The sequence below is a fragment of the Silurus meridionalis genome, chromosome 1 (genome assembly GCF_014805685.1).
Source record: "Silurus meridionalis isolate SWU-2019-XX chromosome 1, ASM1480568v1, whole genome shotgun sequence".
In the NCBI taxonomy this organism is placed as follows: Eukaryota; Metazoa; Chordata; class Actinopteri; order Siluriformes; family Siluridae; genus Silurus; species Silurus meridionalis.
In genome coordinates, this window is record NC_060884.1 from 10,937,558 (window position 1) to 10,965,490 (window position 27,933).

Sequence of the window (27,933 nt, forward strand, 5' to 3'; positions counted from 1 at the left end):
GTATTTTAATAAGAAGGAGGATCATAGGGTAATGTATAAGAGTGGAGGAATGTGCACACAGGTGGACTATATTCTATGTAGGAGATGCAACCTGAAGAAGATTGGAGACTGTAAGGTGTTGGCAGGGGACAGTGTAGCTAGACAGTATCAGATGGTGGTCTGTAGGATGGTTTTGGATGTGAAGAAGGAGAGGAGAGGACTGAAGGAAGAATAAGATTGTGGAAACTGAAGGAGGAAGACTGTAGTGTGAAATTCAGGGAAGAGGTCAGACAGGGGCTCAGTGGTAAGTGATAAGGGAGGCAGCTAGAAAGGTACTTGGTGTGACATCTGGAAATAGAAAAGAAGACAAAGAGATGTAGTGGTGGAATAAGGAAGTGCAGAAAAGCATAAGAAGAAAGAGGTTAGCAAAACAGAATTGGAATCAATTCTATTGATGAGAAAAGTAGGCAGGAGTACAGGGCATAAGTACTGATTGCCCAGGCTGAGGAACTGAGCTGGGAAGGATGTGCAAGTTACTCTGCAAGTTAGAGCAATAAGGGATGGAGATGGGTGTGTGTTGAGAAGATGAAGGGAGTATTCTGAGCAGCTAATGAATGAGGAAAATAAAAGAGAGAAAAGATTGGATGGTGTGTAGATGGTGAAGCAGGAAGTGGATAGGATTAGTAAGGAGGAAGTGAGAGCAGAGATTAAGAGGATGAAGACTGGAAAGTCGGTTGGACCAGACGACATACCGGTAAAAGCATGGAGATGTTTAGGAGAGATGGCAGTGGAGTTTTTAACCAGGTTGTTTACCAAGATTTTGTAAGGTAAGAGGATGCCTGAGGAATGGAGAAGGAGTGTGCTGGTAACGATCTTAAAGAATAAGGGAGATGTGCAGACCCGCAGTAACTACAGGGGAATAAAGTTGATCAGTCACACCATGAAGTTATGGGAAAAGGTGACCATCTGTGACAAAAGTATGGTTTTATGCCAAGCACCACGGACACATTATTTGCTTTGAGAATTCTGATGGAGAAGTATAGAGAAGGAGTTGCATTGTGTTTGTGAATTTAGAGAATGCGTATGACAGGGTGCCGAGAGAGGAATTGTGGTATAGTATGAGGAAGTCAGGTGTGCTAGAGAAGTATGTGAGGGTGGTGCAGGTCATGCATGAGGACAGTGTGACAGCATTGAAGTGTGCAGTAGGAACGACAGACAGGCCAAAGGTGGAGGTTGGACTGCATCAAGGATCGGTTCTGAGCCCTTTTCTGTTTGCAGTGGTGATGGACAGGTTGACGGACGAGGTCAGACAGGAGTCTCCATAGACTATGATGTTTGCGTATGATATTGTTATTCGTGGTAAGAGTAGGGAGCAGGTTGAGATGAGCCTGGAGAGGTGGAGGTACGCGCTGGAGAGAAGGGGAATAAAAGTCAGTAGGGCATGATGCATCTCACTATACAGTGCCCGCCCTGCCCCAGCGCCCCAGGGCCCTGATCCAATAACCCTGCCACGATCAGTGATTCAGGGCACAGCCAGCTCCAGCAAGCACCCTCCTCTGTTTTCATCCAGTATCGTAGTGGACCCGGAGGATTTGCTGCCTCCTTGAAGGCTCTAGAGCTGCACCAGGGCGTAGCTTTAGCTCTAGGTGTACCAGAGGTCAGTCTTGAAAGACTGATACCCTTAAGAGACTACCTGGTAGCCTGGGAAGCTCTGCCAGACGTGTCTTGGTGGGTCATGCGTATTGTAGACAGTTGCTATACAATTCAGATTGTGTCTCATCTGCCACAGTTCGACGAGGTACGAGCAGGCTCTAGTCGTAGAACAAGAGACAAGTACTCTCCTGAGGAAAGAGGCCATCAAGGTGGTCCCTCCATCAAACAGAGAGTCCAGGATTATGCCACGCTTTTCATTGGATTACATACATAATTCAAAGCATAGACAATGCAGAAGCGTTCCCAAAGCATTGGAGACATTCCCAGGAACTGGGGTGCAGAATAGTTTAATAAATTGACAAAGCAATGCTCAAAATATTAATAGATCACAAAGGCATACACAGAAGAACATACTAAGAAATATATATATATATTTTTTTTTTTTAATGAAATATAAATATTCCCTGTGAGAGTGACCCTTAAATGAAAACTAATGTAGATTAAATCTCAGCATTTTGGCTCCAAGGCCAAACTGTTGGCCCAATGCTTGTGCAGCATCATTTTGCCTGCTTGGCATTATAATAAATTTGGCAGTGGCATAATAGATCTAAAGGTGGCTAAAAGTCTGTTGGTCTTGTAATTAAATAATTGACCCAGTGTTTGCACTGGTCAAACAAATTTTCTTCAAAGTTCGCATCAATCCATGTAATATTAATTTTAATTAAATGTGCCATTAGTGTATAATTGCAATCCTGTTTCAGAAATAAGTCTAAAGTGGATTTTGACTGGCTTGAAGCATTTCTCTGCTGCCTCATTTATTCATATTTGTCTTTAATCACCACAATTAAACACGGTGTGTTATAATACAAAAAAAGTGAAATTATTGAGTGCATACTAAATGATATGCATACTGTGTACTAATGAGATATAATGTAATGTACAGCATATACAGAATGTCAGTTTACCCTCGTCTCTAAGCCTCTGTTTTGATTTTGGCAATGCTCTACATACAAATTAAAAAAGATGGGAGTAGTTCTTCCTAACTAAACAAATAATGTGCCTTTATGTTTTATTGTTAGGAAGAACTACTCCCATCTTTTTAAGTAATAACAAACTGTAAAATGTCTATTTCTCACCAACAGAGTCTGCGAAGAATTAAATGTTATTATTTTTCCCCCCTGATCATTATCTCTGATTTAGTACATATTGAAAAGTCTACAAGGTAATATTTATTTTCAAAAAGATGCAATTGTTACGATATAAGAAATCAGTTCCAATAGGAACAGGAACAAGTTTAAAACATATAACTCTAATTGGCTAAAGTGTATTGGAGTGTCACGCTTTGATCAAGAGTCGGAAACCAGAATACGAATAGGACGTTTATTAGCCTTGGGAAACAAACAGAAGCTAGGAAGCAGCATGTACTGGAAAACAGGTATATTCCGAAAGACAGGTAGTACAGGGATGATCGCCAGAATGAACCGTAGATCAGACGGTGAGTAAGTGCAAGCGGGGGGCCTTATAAAGAGAGGGTGTAGATTGGAGACAGGTGAAGGTGATTAGTATAGGGAGAGGTGCTGCGAGTGTGCTGAGTGCCGAGGGGGGGCATGGCCAGTTCCCTGACAAGGAGTTTAAAAACAAACAAATAAACAAAAGACTATTAAGTGTTGCCTCAAAAATTGCTAACATTTTGTAAAATAAAACAGGTATTTTTGTGCATGTTTCAATGTATCCATGTTTGTAGGATATAAAGCACACTCAAAAGAAATTGTGGGTACTGTAAAAGACAAAGTAATATCTACTCTATATTAACACAGTGCACCTATGTTTATTTTGGAGTCAGTGTGAGGGTGTTTTTGGGTAAAGGTGATGGAGCTGAAAAGGCAGATTATTATTATTATTATTATTATTATTATTATTATTATTAGTAGTAGTAGTAGTAGTAGTAGTAGTAGTAGTAGTGGAAGTAGTAGTAGTAGTAGTACTGTGAATTAACTGTTAGTAAACCAGCATGGATTATTTAGGTATCTAACAGTAGTAGAATAATATTAAAGTATGCCAATATTTTACATAGAGGCTAAAAAAAAAAACTGACTTATTTATTGCCTGTTGGGCTTTTTTTGTTGCCTTTACGTACTATGCAGCATTACCTTTAGAAAATCAGAGGTCCCTAACCTCCCACAAAATCCCCGAATCATACCTTGCAGCTGTTTTTGCAATGATAAATGCCCTGTTCTCTCACCCTGGCCACATTTTGCTAAGATTAAAAGAGCCAGCATTTTCCTGAGATCTTTCGCTTAAATAAAGCTCAAAGATGTACTATGTGCCAAGTGTGCAAAGTCCTTGCTAGCTTCAAAAATCTCTGGAGGCAGACAAGGGTCCGTACGTTATTTGAACAGAGACCTACTTTCCTAAAGCGAAGCACTCCAGTCTAACTGACGATCCTTTAACGACATGCAGCATTTCTTCAAACTGGACTTCAATTTTAGGCTCATATTCACCCATCACAGCTGAAAAAAAAGAATGAAAAATCAATTAATTCAAAACAGTAATTTTTTTTTTTAAATCTGTGGCTATTTCAGGAAGTACAACCCCTATTGCATAAAAATTGGTCGTTGTGTAAAATGTAAATAAATATAGAATGCAATGATTTGCAAATCTCATAAAACCTTATTTTATTCACAGTATAACATAGAACATATATGAAATGTTTGAAAATGTAAATAAAGTTTGGAGAGAAGAATGTTGTCTTATTCGTATTTGATACAGGATTCTACCTGCTCAACAGTCCTAAGTAATTTTTGTCATATTGTTTTGTTTCACAATGTGCCAAATGTTTTCATTTGGTGAAAGGTCTGGACTGCAGACAAACCAGTTCAGTACTTGAACTCTTATACTAAAAATCTATGCTGTAGTATCAGATGCAGTATGTAATTCAGAATGTCATGCTGAAATATACAAGGCCTTTCATAAAAAAAACTAATATAAACTATATGTCAGGGTACGAATGAAACGGAGGCGGAAGCCGAGGTACGGTTCGCTCGGGTTTAATACAGCGAGTGACGGAGAGAGATACACACAAGCACACACGCACACGCGCACACACACACACACTCACACACGGCAGTCTTTGGGTAGAGAGAGTCCGAGGTGTGATTGGGGAGAAGCGTAGATGATCCGAGATGCGCTGAAAGGAAGCGTAGCGGTGCAGGATATCGGAGTCCGGATGAAAGCGGAACATAAAGAGTCCTACATGAAGCCATACACACATGCAGTATGGGAAGTCCAACATAAACAATAACGAACAAGGAGTGAATGTGAGTGAGGGGTTTATGTAGGAGCGGGGTGGAGTGATGATGGGCTTCAGGTGTGCCTCGTTAAACCTGGAGCTTCAGAGAGAGTGGAGGCATGAGTGATGATGAGCTCCAGGTGTGCGTGGTTTAACCTGGAGCTCTATGGAGAGTGGAGGCATAGAGAGCCACCAAAGGGGGCGTGGCAGGTGACACTATAAGTCATAGATAAGCCATATAAAGACTATATACTTTTTAGCATCTATAGTGACTTTCCAGATATGCAAGCTGTCCATTTCTATAGACACTAAAGAATCATGCCTGTTTTTAATGCAGTGCTGCCAGAGGGCCCAAAGATCATGGGCATCCAGTATTGGTGTTTACCCTTGTATCCTGTGTACCAGATTCTCCAGATCTGCAAGTCAATGCATTCTGTTTTTATTCACATGTTACACAATCCCAATTTTTTACCTCTATTTTTAAATAAAGATAATAATGAAATAAATTACAGATTACATAAAGAAAAAAGATATACAAAGAATGATACAGCAATATAAATATAGTAAAGAAAGATATGAATATAACATTTAGCTAAGTGTATACTTTGCCTTTGGCTTTTGGAGTCATTTTTATAAAGCTGACACTGGGTTCCACTAGTTGACATCGTGTGAGCAGCAGAATACTTAAATAAAACATTGAGGTCCCTCACCATCCTGGCGCAGCACTACAGGAGTTGGCGAGCTGTACACGGTGCCATTGGTCATTAGGTTCTTCACCACACATGTATAGTTGCCCACATCAGATGGCTCCACTTTAGCAATGTATAAGTTCCCTGTCCTCTGGGACACAAAGCGTCGATTGTCTTGGATGAGAACATTGGGATTCCCATTGTAAACCCATGAATATCTGATCTCTGGAAAAACAAGGTAAAGTAAAATAATTGGTGCATATTAATTATAGTAAATACATAACACAAGATGCATTAGAAGTTTTCTGTGATTTTCTTGAGACAGGACTGCATATGTGTAAAACTTTCTATTGGACAAATCATTCCATTAGTCTCTTATTTGATGCACTGAAAGGAACGGTGATGAACCGGTGACAGGGGCATGGTCGGACAAGGCTCACTGATGCACATGAGGAGCAAAGGCTGGCCTGGGTGGTCTGATCTAACAGACAAACTCAAATTCCTGAAGGAGTTAATGCTGTTAATGCTTGACAGGTCAGAATGTTTTGCCAGCATAAGGGGGACCAACAAAATTCTGAACAGATGTTTGTGATAATGTGAACATGACAGAATAGTTTCTGTTAGTGATGTGGGTTTGTACTATACATTTAATTCTATCTCTATATTAACTGTACATATATCCCTCATACATACAGTGTATCACACAAAACACACACACACACACACACACACACACACACACACACACACACACACATATATATATATATATATATATATATATATATATATATATATATATATATATATATATATATATATATATATACACACATACAGTATATGCTTTATTTATTAAGATGTTTCAGTGATCCAGCATCGTTGTTTGTCTAAATACTAGCTACAGCAAACTGATGTGTAATAGAGCTGTAGGAGTATATGGCATGCTTAAAGAATTTGGTAGCAGTCTTGTGTGCTTACATTGTTCCATGTACCATTACAATCATTTGTGCTGACAAACCAATTGAAGTGGAACAATAGGAGAAAACTGTGCTGAGCAACATAGCATGAGGCATTTCTTACATTAACACCTGGCTAGATTTGCCCCAGTTACTACAGATCTAATAGTCAGACTAATCATTGACAGCACTACAACATTTAACTAGCAGTTATAAATAAATAAATAAATAAATAAATAAATAAATAAATGAATGAATGAATGAATGAATGACTGTAGCCCTCCACCAAGCTAGGCTTTATGGCAGAGTGGCTAGAGGTAAGGCCCTACTCTGTGCAAAACCTATGGAGGCCCACTTGGAGTTTGCCAACATAGTCTGAGAGTCCTTCAGAACATCTATATGTAAGGCCGTCTATAGAGAGGTGTGTGCCTTTACAAATCGTGCCCAATCTATATGTGTGTCACAGTTGGACTCCATTCAAGGTGTAGAAACATGAATAGAATTTGGAGGCACCTGGTCTAAATACTTGCTGAAAGCACTTTGTGTGTGTGTGTGTGTGTGTGTGTGTGTGTGTGTGTGTATTCCGTGTGTGTAAACATATTGTTGATAAGAGCAGTCAGAGAAAAATGGCCAGATTGGTTTGAGCTGCTTAAATAAGCCCTCTTTACAACTGTGGTGAGCAAAAAAGCATCTCAGCATGCACAAAACATAGAACTTTGAGATAGAGGTATACAACAACAGAAGACCACACTTGATTTCACAGGAAAAGGAATCTAATGCTATAATTGGAACAGGCCCATTGAAGCCGGACAGTTTAAGATACAAAAAAAAACTGGTTTTTATCTATTCATTAGAAGCCTGCTGTAGCCACAGAATTCCACAGCTTGCATTTTAAGCAACACATATTTTTATGCATGTTATTATATACATTATATGTTTTATAGATTAATGGTTTAATTTAATTATAATATGGTAGCAATAGCAAAAAAGAAAAAAATGTGATGAGTATATACAGTATGGTCTTTAAAGATTTGCTAATGTATTAACTTTAAAATGTATACAATACTGCATTGCATTGGTGAATGTATAGTCATTTACTCCACCGCAAGCATTTTTGGATGCTTTTCACTCAGAAAGTGTAGTTATGCAATCATTTCGAAATAAGTCTGGTCCTTTTGGTCCTGGAGGTTTCTCAGTGCTTTGGTTCTTAATGAGACAGAAACCATAGTGTAGAGCAGACAGATCTGCCAACATCAGTGTCAAATTAAGGGGTGCTTATTAAAGGCCTGGAAGGGCTGGTGAGATTGAAACGCAGCTTGATAAGAGCTTGTCTAACCATGTCATGTCTAAACGTCATGCTCTAAGCTCTTTTTTGTTTTGTAGAGACAAAAAAGAAAACTAATTTTAGTTCCTAGATTAAAGACTTGACAAATTAAACCCATTTTGGGAGAATTGTTAGGAGTGTGATGGTTCTTTCATGATTATAGAGTGGAAATAATTAAAAGCATTCAAGTGCTATTCACCACATAGCAATTAATGACCCATTGAAGCAGGCTATCTGATTTGATTTTATAGCAACAAAATGCATTTTGGTATGCCCCATGTTATTAAGATTGAATATAATCTATTTATTGTTTTATGGTCTTCATTTCATGGATCTGCCTGATGAGCATACAATTTGATAGTATATTCAGATTTGTAAAATGTAAGAGCTACACAAACAAGATGCAAACATGATATCTTGGTAATACAGTGATGCAAAACTTTTATAATTATGAAATAAGCATACATGTGTATTTATTTGCATTACTGATTCCATATTGTGGACCATATAAAATAGAAATAACTGTACTGAAGATCTCAAAATCCACTAGTGCAAAGCTCAAGTATGGTGCAAGTTTTCCAAAGCATATTTCCATATGAAAGCACTCAAAAGGGGAAGTGGAAAAAGGAAAAAAGGACTGTGTGCTAAAGGAAAGAGTGCCGTTATGCTTAAGGCCATTCGTTCCTCTGGAAAATTCAACTGAGTGGGAAAATGCTGGGCCGATGGCATGAAATTGTACCAATGGCATGTGTGTATGTGTGTCTGTGAGCTTTGACGGCCCGCTAATCAGCTGCACATAAGCACAGCAGACACCGCTGGCTGCAAAAAGGGATAAAGAAGCTTGTTGCTCCACAAGGACTGCCAAATGCCTTTATTACCCAGCAATATAAGGCCAAGCCTAAAGAAAATAACCTTTCCAAATGACCGCAAGGGCACACATGGCATTAAAAAGGAAGGGAAGGGGTGTGTGTGTGTGTGTGTGTGTGTGTGTGTGTGTGTGTGTATAAATGTAGGTATTAGAGATAAGGAATGTGTGACATGAAAGTAAAAAAAAAAAAAGAATCTCTCTAAAAACTGGCAGTTAAGAAAGCCAACTCTTGTAAATACTTCTTGCATGACTGTGGAGAGAAAAGGCTGTCACATTACTGTTTGCATTTTTTTTTTTTTTTTTTTTTAACCTTTTTAACAGCTTTTAAATTAAAACACACTACACTGTTTCAATAAATTCCAATTAATAAAAAGATGTTTCTGAAAAAAAGGAGCAAGACAAATAGGGTGATTATTTGAAATATTGCTCTTCTTCAATATGTCTGCTTAAAAAAGTTACTTTCAATTGACTTTTGTGTTTAAAAGTTACCCTTTAGGTCCCATTGCTCACTGGTGCCACCTACTGGACCATACCATCGTTGGGCAGCTTTGAAAATAAACAGTTAAGCAGAAATATATATATATATATATATATATATATATATATATATATATATATATATATATATATATATATATATTCATATATATATATACATATATATATATATATATATATATAACAAATATTAAAAGCAAATCTGGCATCACAATACCTCCAAAATGGGGTGGTGGGCCACAAAGAAGCACCACAGCCTGGCCTTCTCTCACTGAGACTGCATTTCTGGCCTTGTTGGTGAAATTCTGAAGATCTGCAAACAACAGTTATGCCATTAGTTTTCTGTGTGCAACCACCACCTCATTGAAAGAGCACAAAGAGGACAGGAACCTTTAGAAAATACCATTCTAATCCACAGAGAATATCTGAAATACCACTACCACTGCAGGCATCAGTCAGCCAATTAAAAACAAAGCTTTTAGTTAAGCACTTAATCGGCTGTCTACTGGAAAGCTTGAAAACATATTTTTTGAATGTCAGATCCTGTACACACCGGAATATATTACAACTAATTCTCTACAAGTGTAAAAATACAATTATTATTACAGTTAAATAATAAATAATCTACACCCTAAATTAACTTTGCAAAAATTAACATTTTAAATGATCAAGTTTGCTTGGCATGATGCAGGAAATTGATAAAATTGTCATTGTTATGAATTAAAAAAAATGTACAGTCTGTATGTAAAGATGCATTCTTGCATAAACCCAGTAAATTATTAGAACAACTTTACAAATAAGCACAAACATCCCTGAATGGTTATGTCACTCAAGAATGTTTGTTTTTGGAATTGCAAATAACAAAAGATTTGCTTATCCTTTATGTACACACTGACTCTGCATGTCATAGAATAAAATTGTGTCCATGATGGGCAGAATATTTTAATAATTTTATGGATCAAAATCTTTTGATGATTTTGTATTTGTCATTAGACACGTGATGTCATACATTGTTAGTGGCATAAAGCATTTGCTTGATAAAAGTGATAGTTTACTAATAATTTGCAATAGATTTTTCACTTGATCTTCTCTACCACATCTGTAACACATGTGCAAATACTTTACACAACAGTAGATTCCTGTAATTAGACAAGAATAAAGAAGTGTTGACTTAAACTCACCTATAAAAGAAACTGTGCTGTAAGTAATTGTAAAATAACTTAGAATGATACTGTATATGAGAAAAAGACTTGAATGCATTAAATGCATTAATGAATTTAGTTTTTTTTTTTTTTTAAGTTTTAATTATACAGCATTCATTAAATAAAGCTTTCTAAATGTAGTTTATTTAATGTTTTTGTCTATTCAGTGTTGAGCTTTTTGACAATTTTTTTGCTAATCACCTAAATGCTTGACTGTCTCATCTTTATTATATATTATATTTTTGGCAACTGCAGCTGTCTCTACCACCTGACACTTTAAACACTGAAGCAATAGAGTGCAATTTTTGTGAAATTCATAACTGATCAAGCGTGACTGAAGAATTCATGAAACTATTCTATAAACGTACGTTTATAGACGAGTTCGTGAGATGAGTATTAATTTACCAACTGTCCTTAAACATCAATCATAAACAAGCAAACTGTCTTGGAAATGTGCCAGAATTTTCATACATTGTACTAGTAATCAGCAGTAAGCTCCAGATGCAGTGTCTAGAGATTATGTTGAAAAGGGCTCAAATGATTTATTTCATTATTTTTATTTCCATTAGAGACATGGGTCCAAATTATTATGCATGGCAACTTATAAGACTGCTTTCCAAATAAATGATACAATGGGATTTATATATCATAAAATGTGTTATATTTGATACCAGTACATGTCTAGAGTGTAGAAAAGATTGTAATTATTATTAAAAGATAATTTTCTGATATTTTACACAGAAGAATTGTTATATTTGGTAGTGGGTTTAAGTTTTAATTTAGACATTTTTTACAGCACAATATAAATGCATTACGAAAAAGAAAAAAAAAAAAGTATTTCCTGAGGAGAACCTAATCGATAATCAAAGAGGCTAATATTGAAATTCTGTGGGAGCAAAAGAATTTGATATGTGAATTTTACTCACATGCAAACTCCACTTTGGCCTTGCGGCTCAGGATGGTTCCAAAAGTATTAGTAGCAATACACTGGTAAGATCCTCCATCTGTGATCGCCTGTGGGTTATTGATCAAGAGGTTGCCCTCAACCAGGCTGAAGTTCACATTGGTGTAAGTATCGAGATCTTTTCCATTGAATTTCCACCTGCAGAAAATACATTTTTGCATTTATAAAAGCTGCTTGATACATACTTGATAAATATATTTATGACTGTTGAAATTAACGCATCAATAACACGTAATGGAAAACTTATTTTATTGTAATAATTTTATACATTTGTAATTACTAAAATGTTTTTTTACTGATATGCCAACTCTCCAAATCAAGCAGCAAAATCCGCCATGATGAACACATCCAGCAATTAAAACCATCAGTGTGGAAACATAACAAAAGTTCAGTTTTATGTCCTGATTATTTATGTAATTCAAAACACCATAATTACATTTAAACATTTATAAGTAGATTTTGTCTTCATGCTCTATGTTAAGGATGGTTTCTCTAATAATAAACACATTTGCATAAAGCATCCATACTTGACCATGCCCATGTTTGATTAGAGTTTTAAAAACTTGAAGAGTATTTATTTAAGGAACATATATATATATATATATATATATATATATATATATATATATATATATATATATATATATATATATATAATAAACAAACATGTCTACTATATATAGTAGGCATACAAAACGTATTTAATTATCTATCTGTATCTATCTGTGTGTGTGTGTGTGTGTGTGTGTGTGTGTGTGTGTGTGTGTGTGTGTGTGTGTGTGTAACTATGGAATGTAGTACTGTAATATCACAAATTCTACTCTCAGCATGACTTAGCCCCAGCACAGCCACCAATCTTTTGATTTGTTTACTTGTGCTTTGCTTTGATTTGAGGCTTGTCTGTACCCCATACTCTCACTGGTGTTTGTTCCTGACAGGTGGCCTCTGTTTACCTTTTGATTAGTATGTCAATTTATACCCTCCTGCGTCTATTTCTTGTTGTGGACTTTTATGCTGTAAAATGCCTTCTGGAACATCTTAGCTCTAATTACATGCCTTTCCTTTCCTGGTTTTGATCGTCATGAGTCCTAATTTATGATTATAGATGTTTCTTGTATGATGCTGATCTTTTATTTTTCATTAACCATGCTGCTTTTATGCACTTCTATGCACAGGTTACATGAAACAAAGATTATACTTTTGGGTTTTAACATGTTTATTTTTCAACTCTTAAAAAAGAATATTAAAGTCACCTGTAGATGAGCTATGTCCAATACATAAATTAGACTGTAGCTACTGTACACATCTAATAATTGTGCATTCTAAAATAGGTAATTTTTTTTGAATGAACAAAATAAATGATCAGAAAACAGCTTATTTCCTTTTTAACATCATGCATTTAGATGGTTTTGCATATCCTAGTGCACTTAAATAAACACAAAGCCACTGCTCTTTGATGATGCTTGAAAAATATGGCCCAGTATGGGCCATTTATTACCTATAATGTGGTGGAGGATTTCCTTTGGCTTTGCAGTTGATAAATATCTTGTTGTCTTCATTGCTCAGTGGGAAAACACTGTCACTAGGTTCTTGGGTGAAAACAGGTCCATGTTGAATAATTCTCTCTGCAAAAATCGTCCATGTTAGCATATTCAGAAAAGACAGGTGTTTAATTATTGATTCACAAAGCAGAAAAAAAAGTAATGAAGTAAAAATTTCACTTGGGAAAACTTATGTTTTTTCCCACATTACCCTTCAGGGCAAGAGGAGAAATGGGTCACGTTATGTAAATTTACAAGCCAGCACTTCATACAACACTTCAGATTAGAGAACCGTGAGAGACATACAATTTAGAGTAAGTTATCTGGATATAAAACACAAAAATCATTTAATCAATCCACACCAAACTAATACCAGAGGCAAGTTGTCATCTTAGTCTCAATTGAAGTCGACCTGAGGTAAAACACAACTTACTAACTTGGTATCTTGCTCTTTTTGCTTGTTTCTAACAAATATCCAGCTAGAAATACTAATATATACTTTACCTACTTGGTTCAACTGAATATGATTTGTTGTTATTGCCTGATTTACTATTTTTAAGTTCACTACCTGTGGCACACACTTCTGTTCATGTTGCGCACTTTCCGTTTCCCAGTATTTAAGGACACCAAAAAACATTAACTCACTGCCAGATTATTTTAACCGGCTCTTCATGTCCCTGAAATTATATCTTGCCATCCTGCCTGCTCTGGTTTCTGTTTCCAACCTGTCTTGGATCTCTGTTCTACCCTGCTTTGCCCTGGTACCAGTATAAACTCTGTTCCTGGATTCTGGATTCCTCTGTGTCATGCGGCGAACGAACGGAGGCGGAAGCCGGAGCACAGTTTGCTTTGGTTTAATGAAATATAGAGAAACACACAAACACACAGTAGTCCCGTAATAGTGCCGAATGAGATATCCGTGGTACGCCCTGGAGGGGCGAGGTCCACGATGTCCAGTGATGAACGCACGGAAGGATAGGGGTAATCCGGGGTGCGCTTTGGAGAGAAAGCGCAGCCGTGGGGAGTGTGCAGAGTCCGAGAGGAAAAGAACGCACAGAAATACGCGACAACAACACATATGCGAACAAACATGAACCAACACCATCACATACCAACAATAACGGACAAGAAGTGCAGGTGAATGAGGGATTTATGTAGGAGCTGGGGATGAGTGAATAATGAGCCACAGGTGTGCACAATTGAAGCCAGGAGCTTCAGAGAATGCAGAGGCAGGACAGCAGCCGAAGGTGGATTCCTGACACTCTTTCTGCATTGCCCTGTTTTCTGTTTTTTTTTTACTGAGATCTGTTTGCACATTTTGCCTGTGTTCAGACCCTGGACTGTTTATCGGACTTGTTTTTTCCTACATTGCTCTGAACCATGAACTATTTTTGAACTTTGTCTCTGCTTGCTTCTTCTATTAAAAAAACTTTATAATATTCCGGTCTGTGTACTGCATTTGGGTCCTTCTTTCAGTCACACCACTGACAGAACCAGTCGAAAGTTCAGTTTAGTTTTTGTACATGTAATACTGAAGATGTACAAAATATGAAAGAATGTGCATGGAATTAAGTAGTAAACAAATAAATGTTAAACAACCCATAATATGTTTTATATCTAAAATTGTCCAAATAGTTACACTTAGCTTTGATGACAGCTTTGCACAGTCTTCTATGCATTCTCTCATCAGATTCTAAAGGTGAAACCTGAAATTGTTGTCCAACATCCTTGATTTCTTAGAAGTTCATCTAACGTCCAATATGCATGTTTCTTGATCCATGCAAGTCTCTTCCGCTTGTTGTGCAACAAAAGTAATAGTCTCTTTGATGCATTTTGAGTATAAAAGGCCTAATTCAGCCCAGTCACCTCTAAATAGTGTATGCTGAAATATGTCTGCCACTTGAAATCCAAGAAGAATTTATTTTGAATCTAATCTTTCAATTCAATTCAATTAATTTTTATTTGTATAGCGCTTTTAACAATGAACAATGAAGTAAGTTTGTCTCTGATGACCAAGCTGGTGGCGACTGTGGCAAGAAAAAACTCCCAGAGATGGCAAAGAAAAAACCTTGAGAGGAACCAGACTCAAGAGGAAACCCATTCTTGTCTGGGTTGCACTGAATGTCCATTTATTGCAGATATACGATGTTGCGGGGCGAGTCCTGAGTCAATGTAGCAGACTATTGACATTAACTACAGTCCAAATCCATCCTTAAAGCTCCCGTTTGTCAGGGAACCACCTGCCATAATACAGTGGATGCTTCCTGTGTTCTGTTTAAATAAAATTGGTTTGACACAGTCAACCACACGTTTTTTTTGTCAACCATAAAGAGCCTTGGTATCCGCGGAACAGCATGGGAATGGTTTGCTTCCTACCTGGAAGGTCGCTCATACCAGGTAAAATGGAGGGGATCCACATCTGCCCCATGCAGACTCACCACTGGTGTCCCACAAGGCTCGGTACTTGGTCCCCTCCTTTTCTCCCTCTATACCCACTCCATCGGTGAAGTCATATCCCCACATGGGTTTTCTTACCACTGTTATGCAGATGACAATCAAATAATCTTTTCTTTCCCTCTATCACATACCACAGCCCCCGCTCGGATCTCAGCATGCTTGACAGACATATCTTCGTGGATGAGTGCTCACCAACTAAAACTCAACCCCAGCAAAGACTCGACTACTGCAACTCTTTGCTGGCACGTCTTCCCTGAACGCTTTTCGTCCACTACAACTGATTTAAAATGCAGCTGCACAACTTGTGTTCAATCTGCCCAAGTTCTCCCACACCACCCCACTGTTCCGCTCCCTTTACTGGCTTCCAGTAGCTGCACGTATCAGATTCAAAACACTGATGCTTGCCTACAAGGCCAAAAATGGACCAGCACCATCTTACCTCAGAGACCTTATCACATCTTGCACTGCACCACACTGTCTGAGATCTTCCAGCACTGCACAACTGGTACCACCTTCTCTCAAAATGAGAGGTAAGTATACGTTAAGGCTCTTCTCTGTTCTGGCACCGAGGTGGTGGAATGAACTTCCCCTAGATGTCCATACAGCAGAGTCCCTGACTATCTTCAAGCGACAACTGAATACCTACCTCTTCCTGAAACACTTAAAGTAATAGCAAATCATAAAAGACCAAAATAAAAATAATAGTCTTATCTGTCACGTATTTGCTGAGGTAATCTATAACACAAAGTATTGAAAATAAATAAACACAGAGAGACAGACAGACATATTTAACTTAAATTCAGTCACCTTGTAGAGACAAATACAAAACATTGGCAACTAGAAAAATTGTTTGCATGTTTTACTATGTTCATCCACCTCTTCTTCTTTAGAAATGAATCACCTGCTTGTTCTCAACAGGAAAATTGTCTCTCTCCCTAACCTTGACAAGGACAAAGTGAAATGCTCCCTCCCACATAGTCAGGCTAATAGAAATGGCCTGTTTGCCTGGGGTGAGGGCCTCATCTCTCCTCATTCATTTTCCCCCCTTTTCCTTTGCCTTTTTATATGTCCTTTAAATGAAGGGAATTAATGATGCATTTAGAGTAGGGCCACTCATTCTAGGAAAGGCAGTTGTCTTCACCGCAGGGAGGAAGTTCTTGAGCCACCTCTTCTTCTAAGTATGAAACACACAATGCTGCAGGAGTGGATTAAGAGAGTCTATGAAGGCATTCAATAATTCAGGTCAGTGTGCCTAGTAATAGCAGGTCAAGGCCACTTAACTTGCAGTTTTATTGTGAAGACTTTTTATTGAATGGGTTTTATAATTTCTAAGAAATTAAATTTCTGAAAGAAATCTTTAAGATCTTCAAAATAGTTTTTAAAATAAGGTTTAGTTACATATTTCATTATAATGTAGCAAAAAAAAAAAAACAGCCGTTTTTCTAATCTGGAGCTTAATCCCAGTGTACTCTGTTTAAACAAGAAAGAATAAAATAAGTGAGATAGAGTGCAATAAAGCACCAACCTCCTCTTGTGAAGTGCAGAAATGGAAATAATCCAATAAACATCGGGTGCATAGTTAAAAGTACTGACAGAATACTGTACCTGTGAGGTAGCATTTGAGTGACATCAGGATTAGAGCCAGCCATAATAGTAAAACCTTGATCTTCATTATCCTAATTCACACTTTGTTTTATTGCCTGTCCAAAATAGTTGAGCGATGTTCCGATGCTTCTGATATCTGCAAAAGTGAGAGAGGAAGAAAAGATTGAGATGCTGCAGTGAAGTGCAGTACTAAATATACTGAAAGAAAAAATATATATATAGCACCAAAGCTGGAGCTTGAGGAAAATCTCTAGCACATTAATAATTCATTCATCCAAATAAGCACAGGCAGAATCTCAGTCCCACAGGCTCACAGCTGATCCACAGCAGCTGATATTTAGTGTCGGCACACTACTATGATAGTCTCCAGAGAGCGAGCAAGCAAGAGAGAGAGAGAGAGAGAGAGAGAGAGAGATTGTGCAAAGAAACTGGGCTTTGCCTGTAGCTGTAACATCTAAAACATTTGTTGCCATAACCACTATTTGGATTGTGCTAAAAGTATTACTTCTTTGCACATAGACTGCAGTCCTGTGATGAAAGAAATTTACACAAATGCATTTATGTTCACACTGTTTATCCCTAAACACAAGTCAATATAATTAAAGGAGTTGCATTGGATCAAATACAGTGAGGAAAATAAGTATTTGAACACCCTGCTATTTTGCAAGTTCTCCCACTTAGAAATCATGAAAGGGTCTGAAATTGCCATCGTAGGTGCATGTCCACTGTAAGAGACATAACCAAAAAAAAAATCCAAAAATGACAATATTTGTTTTTTTGAACTATTTATTTGTATGATACAGCTGCAAATAAGTATTTAAACACCTGTCTATCAGCTAGAATTCTGACCCTCAAAGACCTGTTAGTCTGCCTTTAAAATGTCCACCTCCACTACATTTATTATCCTAAATTAGATGCACCTGTTTGAGGTCGTTAGCTGCATAAAGACACCTGTCCACACCATACAATCAGTAAGAATCCAACTACTAACATGGCCAAGACCACAGAGCTGTCCAAAGACACTAGAGACAAAATTGTACACCTCCACAAGGCTGGAAAGGGCTACGGGGAAATTACTGAACAGCTTGGTGAAAAAAGGTCCACTGTTGGAGCAATCTTTAGAAAATGGAAGAAGCTAAACATGACTGTCAATCTCCCTCGGACTGGGGCTCCATGCAAGATCTCACCTCGTGGGGTCTCAATGATCCTAAGGAAGGTGAGAAATCAGCCCAGAACTACACGGGAGGAGCTGGTCAATGACCTGAAAAGAGCTGGGACCACTGTTTCCAAGGTTACTGTTGGTAATACACTAAGATGTCATGGTTTGAAATCATGCATGGCACGGAAGGTTCCCCTGCTTAAACCAGCACATGTCCAGGCACATCTTTAATTTGTCAATGACCATTTGGATGATCCAGAGGAGTCATGGGAGAAAGTCATGTGGTCAGATGAGACCAAAATAAAACTTTTGGGTCATAATTCCACTAAACGTGTTTGGAGGAATAAGAATGATGAGTACCATCCCAAGAACACCATCCCTACTATGAAGCATGGGGGTGGTAGCATCATGCTTTGGGGGTGTTTTTCTGCACATGGGACAGGGAAACTGCACTGTATTAAGGAGAGGATGACCGGGGCCATGTATTGCGAGATTTTGGGGAACAACCTCCTTCCCTCAGTTAGAGCATTGAAGATGGGTCTTCCAACATGACAATGACCCAAAGCACACAGCCAGGATAACCAAGGAGTGGCTCTGTAAGAAGCATATCAAGGTTCTGGCGTGGCCTAGCCAGTCTCCAGACCTAAACCCAATAGAGAATCTTTGGAGGAGCTCAAACTCCGTGTTTCTCAGCGACAGGCCAGAAACCTGACTGATCTAGAGAAGATCTGTGTGAAGGAGTGGGCCAAAATCCCTCCTGCAGTGTGTGCAAACCTGGTGAAAAACTACAGGAAACGTTTTACCTCTGTAATTGCAAACAAAGGCTACTGTACCAAATATTAACATTGACTTTCTCAGGTGTTCAAATACTTATTTGCAGCTGTATCATACAAATAAATAGTTAAAAAATCATATATTGTGATTTCTGGATTTTTTTTTTAGATTATGTCTCTCACAGTGGACCTGCACCTACGATGATAATTTCAGACCCCTCCATGATTTCTAAGTGGGAGAACTTGCAAAATAGCAAGGTGTTCAAATAGTTATTTTCCTCACTGTATGTGTTTTCTGAGTGAGGACTACAATCAATAAACAGGGAGTGCAGAATTATTAGGCAAGTTGTATTTTTGAGGATTAATTTTATTTGAGGATTTAATTTGAACAACAACCATGTTCTCAATGAACACAAAAAACTCATTAATATCAAAGCTGAATATTTTTGGAAGTAGTTTTTAGTTTTAGCTATTTTAGGGGGATATCTGTGTGTGCAGGTGACTATTACTGTGCATAATTATTAGGCAACTTAACAAAAAACAAATTCATACCCATTTCAATTATTTATTTTTACCAGTGAAACCAATATAACATCTCAACATTCACAAATATACATGTCTGACATTCAAAAACCAAACAAAAACAAATCAGTGACCAATATAGCCACCTTTCTTTGCAAGGACACTCAAAAGCCTGCCATCCATGGATTCTGTCAGTGTTTTGATCTGTTCACCATCAACATTGCGTGCAGCAGCAACCACAGCCTCCCAGACACTGTTCAGAGAGGTGTACTGTTTTCCTCCTTGTAAATCGCACATTTGATGATGGACCACAGGTTCTCAATGGGGTTCAGATCAGGTGAACAAGGAGGCCATATCATTAGATTTTCTTCTTTTATACCCTTTCTTGCCAGCCACGCTGTGGAGTACTTGGGCGTGTGTGATGGAGCATTGTCCTGCATGAAAATCATGTTTTTCTTGAAGGATGCAGACTTCTTCCTGTACCACTGCTTGAAGAAGGTGTCTTCCAGAAACTGGCAGTAGGACTGGGAGTTCAGCTTGACTCCATCCTCAACCCGAAAAGGCCCCACAAGCTCATCTTTGATGATACCAGCCCAAACCAGTACTCCACCTCCACCTTGCTGGCGTCTGAGTCGGACTGGAGCTCTCTGCCCTTTACCAATCCAGCCACGGGCCCATCCATCTGGCCCATCAAGACTCACTCATTTCATCAGTCCATAAAACCTTAGAAAAATCAGTCTTGAGATATTTCTTGGCCCAGTCTTGACGTTTCAGCTTGTGTGTCTTGTTCAGTGGTGGTCGACTTTCTGCCTTTCTTACCTTGGCCATGTCTCTGAGTATTGCACACCTTGTGCTTTTGGGCACCCAGTGATGTTGCAGCTCTGAAATATGGCCAAACTGGTGGCAAGTGGCATCTTGGCAGCTGCACGCTTGACTTTTCTCAGTTCACGGGCAGTTATTTTGCGCCTTGGTTTTTCCACACGCTTCTTGCGACCCTGTCGACTATTTTGAATGAAACGCTTGATTGTTCGATGATCACGCTTCAGAAGCTTGGCTATTTTAAGACTGCTGCATCCCTCTGCAATATATCTCACTATTTTTGACTTTTCTGAGCCTGTCAAGTCCTTCTTTTGACCCATTTTGCCAAAGGAAAGGAAGTTGCCTAATAATTATGCACACCTGATATAGGGTGTTGATGTCATTAGACCACACCCCTTCTCATTACAGAGATGCACATCACCTAATATGCTTAATTGGTAGTAGGCTTTCCAGCCTATACAGCTTGGAGTAAGACAACATGCATAACGAGGATGATGTGGTCAAAATACTCATTTGCCTAATAATTCTGCACTCCCTGTAGTCCATTTCAATGAAACACATTAGATTTATACTTTAGGTTATTTCATATTTCCGTTGTTCTTTTCAATGTTACAAACACATGCCTCAATATGACATGGACATAATAAATAAATGTGTATTTTGGCACTTCCAGAAACACTGCAATGCATTACTGTATGACACTGAAAAACTTTGTTCATGTTATTCAGCTATTATTTCCTTATATATTTTTTTTACTCTTTGAACAGTTATTAGAACTGTAAAGTATTTAAATGCTAGCAAACAAATGTCGTTAGATTGACACCCAAACTTTAAAAAAAGATTTTTTAATATATTACTTTATATAAATGTTATTATTATTATTTTTTTCATGGGTAAATAGATTGTAAGAAGGGATACAGCTAAAGAATCTATTGGGTGCACCAAAAATCTAAACCTTACCTGTCAGTGAACTGGAAGATTAGTTTTGTCTTGTTTTTGAATGCCTACATGCTTCATCATCAAGCCAAGTAACAGTTTTACCAATTCCAAACTGGTGTATATATAAATATATTTCCCTTTCAGGAACTCGAGGTGCGCTTTGGAAATGAACTCCTCCGCTCCTTGAACCGGGCACTCAGGAGACTCAGTTCCAGGATACTCACTCTCAAGGAGATTGTGTCTCAGATCAAGTCCGAGGACTGGTTTGTCACGATAGATCTAAGGGACACCTATTTCCACATAGCCATCCTTTCTCCTCACAGGAGGTTCCTGAGGTTTGCTTTCAGGGGAAGCTTACCAATATTGGGTCCTTCTGTTCGGCCTAGCACTCACACCCCACACCTTCACCAAGTGCATAAATTATATCGACGATTGGTTGGTTTTAGCTCAATCAGAGCTTCAGGTGGTCAGTCCAGCATCAAGATGTCTTTCTCGCCCACATGAAGGAATTGGGGTTAAGACTGAGCGCAAAGAAGAGTGTGCTTTTGGCACTGGAACACTTCCACCGAGACCACTTGGGGTATGGAGGCCTCTATGACCTGATCCGCTGGAGTTTCGCTTCAGGACATTTGTAATGCCGCGGGCCGGTCCACCCCACTGACCTTTGTCAGGTTTTACGACCTCGACATCAGAGCCACACTCGGCTCCTCTGTCCAGTTGTGCTCAGACACACTAGGCAGGGACTGTGTCAGTGTGGCGTGATTGGACACTAGTTCCCAAAGCGTTTTTGACGCAGCTCCAGTTCCTGTAAGGGAACATCACTAGGTTATGTATGTAACCCTAGTTCCCTGAGGGAACGAGAGCTGCGTCAACGGGCCATACTCCCTGCATCCCTGCAGCGCTTACCTTCTCCTTTTTCAGAAGCTGATGTCGCTGCCATCGCACTCCCATTTTGTAGCTTCCTGGTTTGCTTGACGTCGCCCGCCAATGACGTCATGACTGCCTATTGGCCGGATTTTACACGATTCAGAGCGTGAACAACGTGAGGCATTTCCAAAGCGTTTTTGACGCAGCTCTCTTTCCCTCAGGGAACTAGGGTAACATACGTAACCTAGTGACGATTGAACGATGATAGATAGATAGATAGATAGATAGATAGATAGATAGATAGATAGATAGATAGATAGATAGATAGATAGATAGATAGATAGATAGATAGATAGATAGATATCACAACAATACACCCCTCAAATTTCAGCAGCCATTTATTATATAGAAACGATAGAAACGAAACTTGGAAATAGGGTAGTCAATGTGCAGCTTGAATAGCAGTATATATTTGCTGTCCTCTGAAAATAACTTAACATACAGCCATTAGTGTCAAAATAGCTGGGAACAAAAGTGAGTACACCCTAATTGATAAAAGCTGTATGTTGTATAACCATGCAAAGCCACATGTACTATGCTGGTACTAGAAAGCTCCACTTTATTTAGGGAAAATGGATTTCAACATGTACTGTGACATTCTGAAGCAGAACATGATACCCTTTCTTCAGAAACTGGGTAGAACAGCAGTTTTCCAACATGAAAATGACCTCGAACACATCGCAAAGATGACAACTGACTGCACGATAAGCTCTGCAGCACTCTGGATATGTAACGCTTTACACTGCAGAATGAAAAAAATGGAGAAACGGGGAGAATACAGCGAGGGGTGAGGGAAGATTCAAGCCAAAGAAAACACCAGAAAGTTTCCAAAGTTTGGGTTAACTTCAAACTAAAACATAAAGAAAACACCATATAGTGCAGTTATCTTTTTTAAAGTAAGTTGAAATAGATTTTTACAAAACTTTTTTTTGAAGATTTTTGGAGATATTTTGAATGCACTGTAATTGTATTTTTATGTAATATGACAATTAAACCCACTAAATTGGTTTTGTTTTTACCAATATACTTGTAAGTGCATTTTTTTTTTTTAAGAAAAACAAATTGTGTTTAGTTTAGAAGACCTGTCTTATTTTCTATCTCTTATTTAGTATTGCTCTTTAATAACAACAAAAAAAACTTCATATCCGATTATTTGATTAATATTAATTAATATTATTTGAATAATAGCCCTATACACACACACACACACACACACACACACACACACACATATATATATATATATATATATATATATATATATATATATATATATATATATATATATATATATATATGTATTGTATGTATTAATAACAGTACATGTGTTTGTATATTGTAAATATATATTTACTGGTACAGAGCTTTCACACATACACACACACACACACACACACACACACACACACACACTTACTGTACATACACATCTGTATTACTCAAATGTGGTCCAACAAATGTAAACTATTTAATTTACATTTTCCACATAATTAGTTTTATTTAATCAATTTAATTTGTGCCAATTTAATTGATTACTATATTGAATCAATATAATAAAAAGGTGTATTGCATTATTTAGATTTTTGTAACTTTATTTTTCTAGAATGTTAAGAAAATATAATATTTAATATAAAATTTAACCAAACATGCATTTTATTTAAAATAATTATAAACAATAAAGCAATTTTATATTTTGCATTTCTTCCCTCTAACAGTACCAAAATTTTACCACACCAATACTTAAAAACCATATACATACATATACATATTTATAAACACACACACACACACACACACACAGACACTCTCTATATTGTGTTGGCCCACCCTTTTGCTGCCAAAACAGTCCTGACCTTTTGAGCATTATAAACTTTAACTTCATCAGCAATTGAGCTACAGTAGCTCCTGTGTTGTCCTCCCCATATGCATCAATGAGCCTTAGCTGCCCATGACCCTGTTATTGGTTCACCACCGTTCCTTCCTTTGGCCACTGTTGATAGATACTGATCACTTCAGACTGGGAACACCCCAAAAGAGCTGCAGTTTTGGAGATGCTCTGACCAAGTCGTCTAGACATCACAACGTGGCCCTTGTCAAACTCGGTTAAATCTTTACACTTGCCCATTTTCCCTGCTTCTAACACATCAACATTGAGAAACGTTCAAGAATGTTCACTAAATATATTCCACCTACTGACAGGTTTCATGTAAAGAGATAATCATAATGTTGTAATGTCATAAAGCCGCAAAGCAAAACACAAGTAAACAAAACAAAAGACAGCAGTGATGGCTGTACTAGGGGCTAAGTCATGCTGAGAATGGAATTTGTGACATTACAGTACTTATACAATACATAGCTAAACGGACACACACACACACACACACACACACACACACACAAACCTAGAGTACAGATAGAGAAATTAATATGTTTTATATGCCTACTATATATAGCTATATGGGCTGTCATTCGAATATTTAATATTCAAATATTTATTCGGAACTTAACCACACATTTTTATCTGTTCTAAATGTACCTTTAAGTTTTTAATAGTCTAATCAACATGGGCATGATCAAATATGGATGCCTTATGCAAATGTATGTTTATTATTAGTGCAAAAATTACTCATACATGAAGGCGTTTCCACACAGACGGTTTTAATTGGCAGATGTGTGCTAATGGCGGATTTTGGTGCTTGATTTAAGACTTTGCGCATCAGTAAAACAAATGTTTGTGCTAAAAATTTATTTTTCAATGGAGTTTATTTTTTTATATCTAAGTAAAGAAAGAACGTCATGAATAAATGTTTGTTGCATTGAAGATATGAATTTCACCTCTTTTATATTCATTATTTATTTTAATGATGTTTTATGAAAATAAAAGTCAAACAAAAATGCATTAATCGTGCGTTAATAAAATTAAAAAAAAAAAAAAAAAAAACCCTTTCTTTCGGCTTTTCGCGTTAGGTGTCACCACAGCGGATCATCCGTATTCATTAATCGCATGTTTGATTTGGCACGTTTTTACGCCGGATGCCCTTCCTAACGCAACCCTCCCCATTTATCCGGGCTTGGGACCAGCACTAAGAGCGGCTGGGGTTGGTTCCCTGACCGGGGATCGAACCCGGGTCGTAGCAGTGAGAGCGCCGTATCCTAACCACTAGACCACCAGGGAGCTTTAATCAAATTAATGCCATTAAAATGTTGCAAGTTTATTTTCTTGTCCCAAACACTCATTAAACATTTATAGTATTGTACTAATAGTTACATCATTATGGTTACATACATACTGTATTTTCTGATTAACCATTTGTTAAACACCATCCAATTAAATTAATCTTGATATTTAAGAATAGTCTTGTATGGGATGTTAGTGTAGATGCTTTATGCTCAGTAAATTATTTTTCAATATTTATTTTTCAATTTATTTGACAATATCAACTCTTTTTTTTTATATCAACTCTTATTTCATTCAATTCCATTCACTTTTGACCTGGGCATCCAAGTTCTCTCTTTACTATGTCAACACTGTGAACTGATCCTCATTCTTTACACAAAACTTCTCTGGGAACACGCAATCACTGGCTAGAAATTGAAAAGAACTGACCAGGAGTGGGGAGAAAAACGAGCCTAGATAGAGGAACAGATTAAATCAGATGAGATTGATTATGTTCCGGTATTATCTGCTCAGAGGGACCACAAGTGCTGACCTTCAAACCCTTTGTCATTTCAGCCAACTCTATTGATCTGGGGTTCTTTTTTATCCTTGTGCTTCTGCTTCTTTTTTTTGTTTTTCTGACCCACATGCCACAATGAGTCTCAATCAGGTCTTGGAAGACAAGTCAATAACCGGATATTTGGTTCACATCCTTAGGAAACACAAGGAAGATGCATATAGTTATGGATGCAGCTGAAATGGATGCTGTAACAGAAGCCATGTGACAAGGAGGATCTTTTTCTGACTTCTAGGCATAGTGCTTGAGAATTACTACAGTTATCTGTATTACTTCATTCAATTTCATTATTGCTTCTGTTTTCTAAAACTGATCCTCAGGGACCCCACAGTGGTTCCAATTTATTTTCTTTGTGTGTATGTATGTATATACAGTGTATAACTTATATATGTATATAACTTATATATATATATATATATATATATATATATATATATATATATATATATATATATATATGCATGTACATACATACATGTAGGCAAACACTTTTTTACTACTACCCATGATATTTGATGTCAATGAAATCAGATTGCTATTCTAATCAAACAGGATGCTAAAACTATAAACCATGGAAAAACTGCACTTCCTATTACCAGCTAATGAAGTAAAAGCAATGAAAATATTAGCTTGGCAATGAACATGAAGACTTTCTCAAAGAAAGTGAGAAAAGGTGCATCTATTTTTATAATTGTTGGTTTATTAAGAAAGTCATACTGTAGATTATTCAATGGCCTATTTTCCCCTAGTGAGAGAACAGATGTGCTGACCACGACACAATCCACCACTAGGTCATAGACAATTCCTTTGTTTCTCATTTGTCATCCCACTAATAAAACAGTGGCAGTAATTAGAGTACACTATAATTACAGTACAGTTAAAAACAAAGCAAATTTTTACAATATAATTGTTTGTGTGCTTTCCCTTTTACACACTTTCACAGATTAATACTTGTCTAAAATGTTCTGTTTCCTGTGTAATCAAAACAAACCCATTAATTACTTAGGGGTTAATAATATACAGTACATCAATTTCATTTCCAGACCAACAGCCATGCAGTTCTTTATTTATTTATTCAAGTCAATTAAAAATTAAAAATTAAAATTAAATTATTTACTTTACTAATAAAAGATTACTTATTTATTTAAAACAAATTACTACAGTTGAAAACCATTATTGTTTGCCACAAAATAAATACTATATTGCAAAAAATACTATAGGACTATTTGTGACAAAAGCGTGGTCCCTGACAGGTTTTATAATATTTTCCAAATAAATGAAAGCGCCCTGAAATCATATGCAGCTCTGTGCACCACATGCAGTCATTCTCTGTGTACAGAACAGTTCAAGATATGAAAAGCTTGTTTGTAAAAAAATATGATTGAAATGTGTTTTTTTATTTTTTATTTATCGATATTCTTTATTTCAAGGTAAAACCAAATTGTGTAGCTTCCATCTGTATTCTGGTAATAAGGTTTGCATTTGTTTTGCAAACCTTCTATGCACCAAATTCTATGCATTATGTCAATGTATTTCAGATTCAGCGATCACGCATATTGTAACATTTTGACATTATAATATCATGACTGGTGAATTGAATAATCTCTTCATCATGGGACCTATTATTGGGTTGGATATATTAGACAGCAAGAGAACATTTTGTCCTTAAAGTTGATGTGTTAGAAGCAGGGAAAATGAGCAAGCTTAAAGATTTGAGCAAGTTTTACAATGGCCAAATCAGGTCAGTATTTATCAAAAGTCGTCCAAAGAAGGAACAGTGGTGAACCAGTTACATGTGCATTTGCAGCCAAGGCTCATTGATGCACATAGGGAGCGAAGGCTGGCCCATGTGGTCCAATCCAACAGACAGGCCACTAAAGCGCAATTTATTGCTGATAATGCTTGAAGGGGTCAGAACTATTTTAGCAGCAAAAGGGGGACCAACACAATATTAGGCAGGTGGTAATATTGTTATGCTTGATAGATTCCAATAAAGTGCAGAAATGTACACTATTGTTAACTTAGTTACCAA

General features: G+C 37.4%; 1 protein-coding gene across 2 annotated transcripts in view; it reads right to left on the bottom strand.

Moving 5' to 3' along the window:
* LOC124390691 (contactin-4) overlaps positions 1–27,933 on the bottom strand; it is a 149,462-nt gene that overhangs the window by 53,051 nt on the left and 68,478 nt on the right. Inside the window, exons 2-7 of one of the 2 annotated variants that reach the window (XM_046856711.1) lie at positions 17,029–17,164; positions 12,924–13,050; positions 11,388–11,563; positions 9,477–9,572; positions 5,632–5,835; positions 4,040–4,142 (exon numbers count right to left, since the gene is read on the bottom strand). In XM_046856711.1, the coding sequence (XP_046712667.1) occupies positions 4,040–4,142; positions 5,632–5,835; positions 9,477–9,572; positions 11,388–11,563; positions 12,924–13,050; positions 17,029–17,095 (773 nt within the window). In that variant the 5' untranslated portion in view covers positions 17,096–17,164. Of the gene's footprint in view, positions 1–4,039; positions 4,143–4,750; positions 4,831–5,631; positions 5,836–9,476; positions 9,573–11,387; positions 11,564–12,923; positions 13,051–17,028; positions 17,165–27,933 lie in introns of those variants that run through there. The other variant, XM_046856712.1, reaches the window with a different exon arrangement.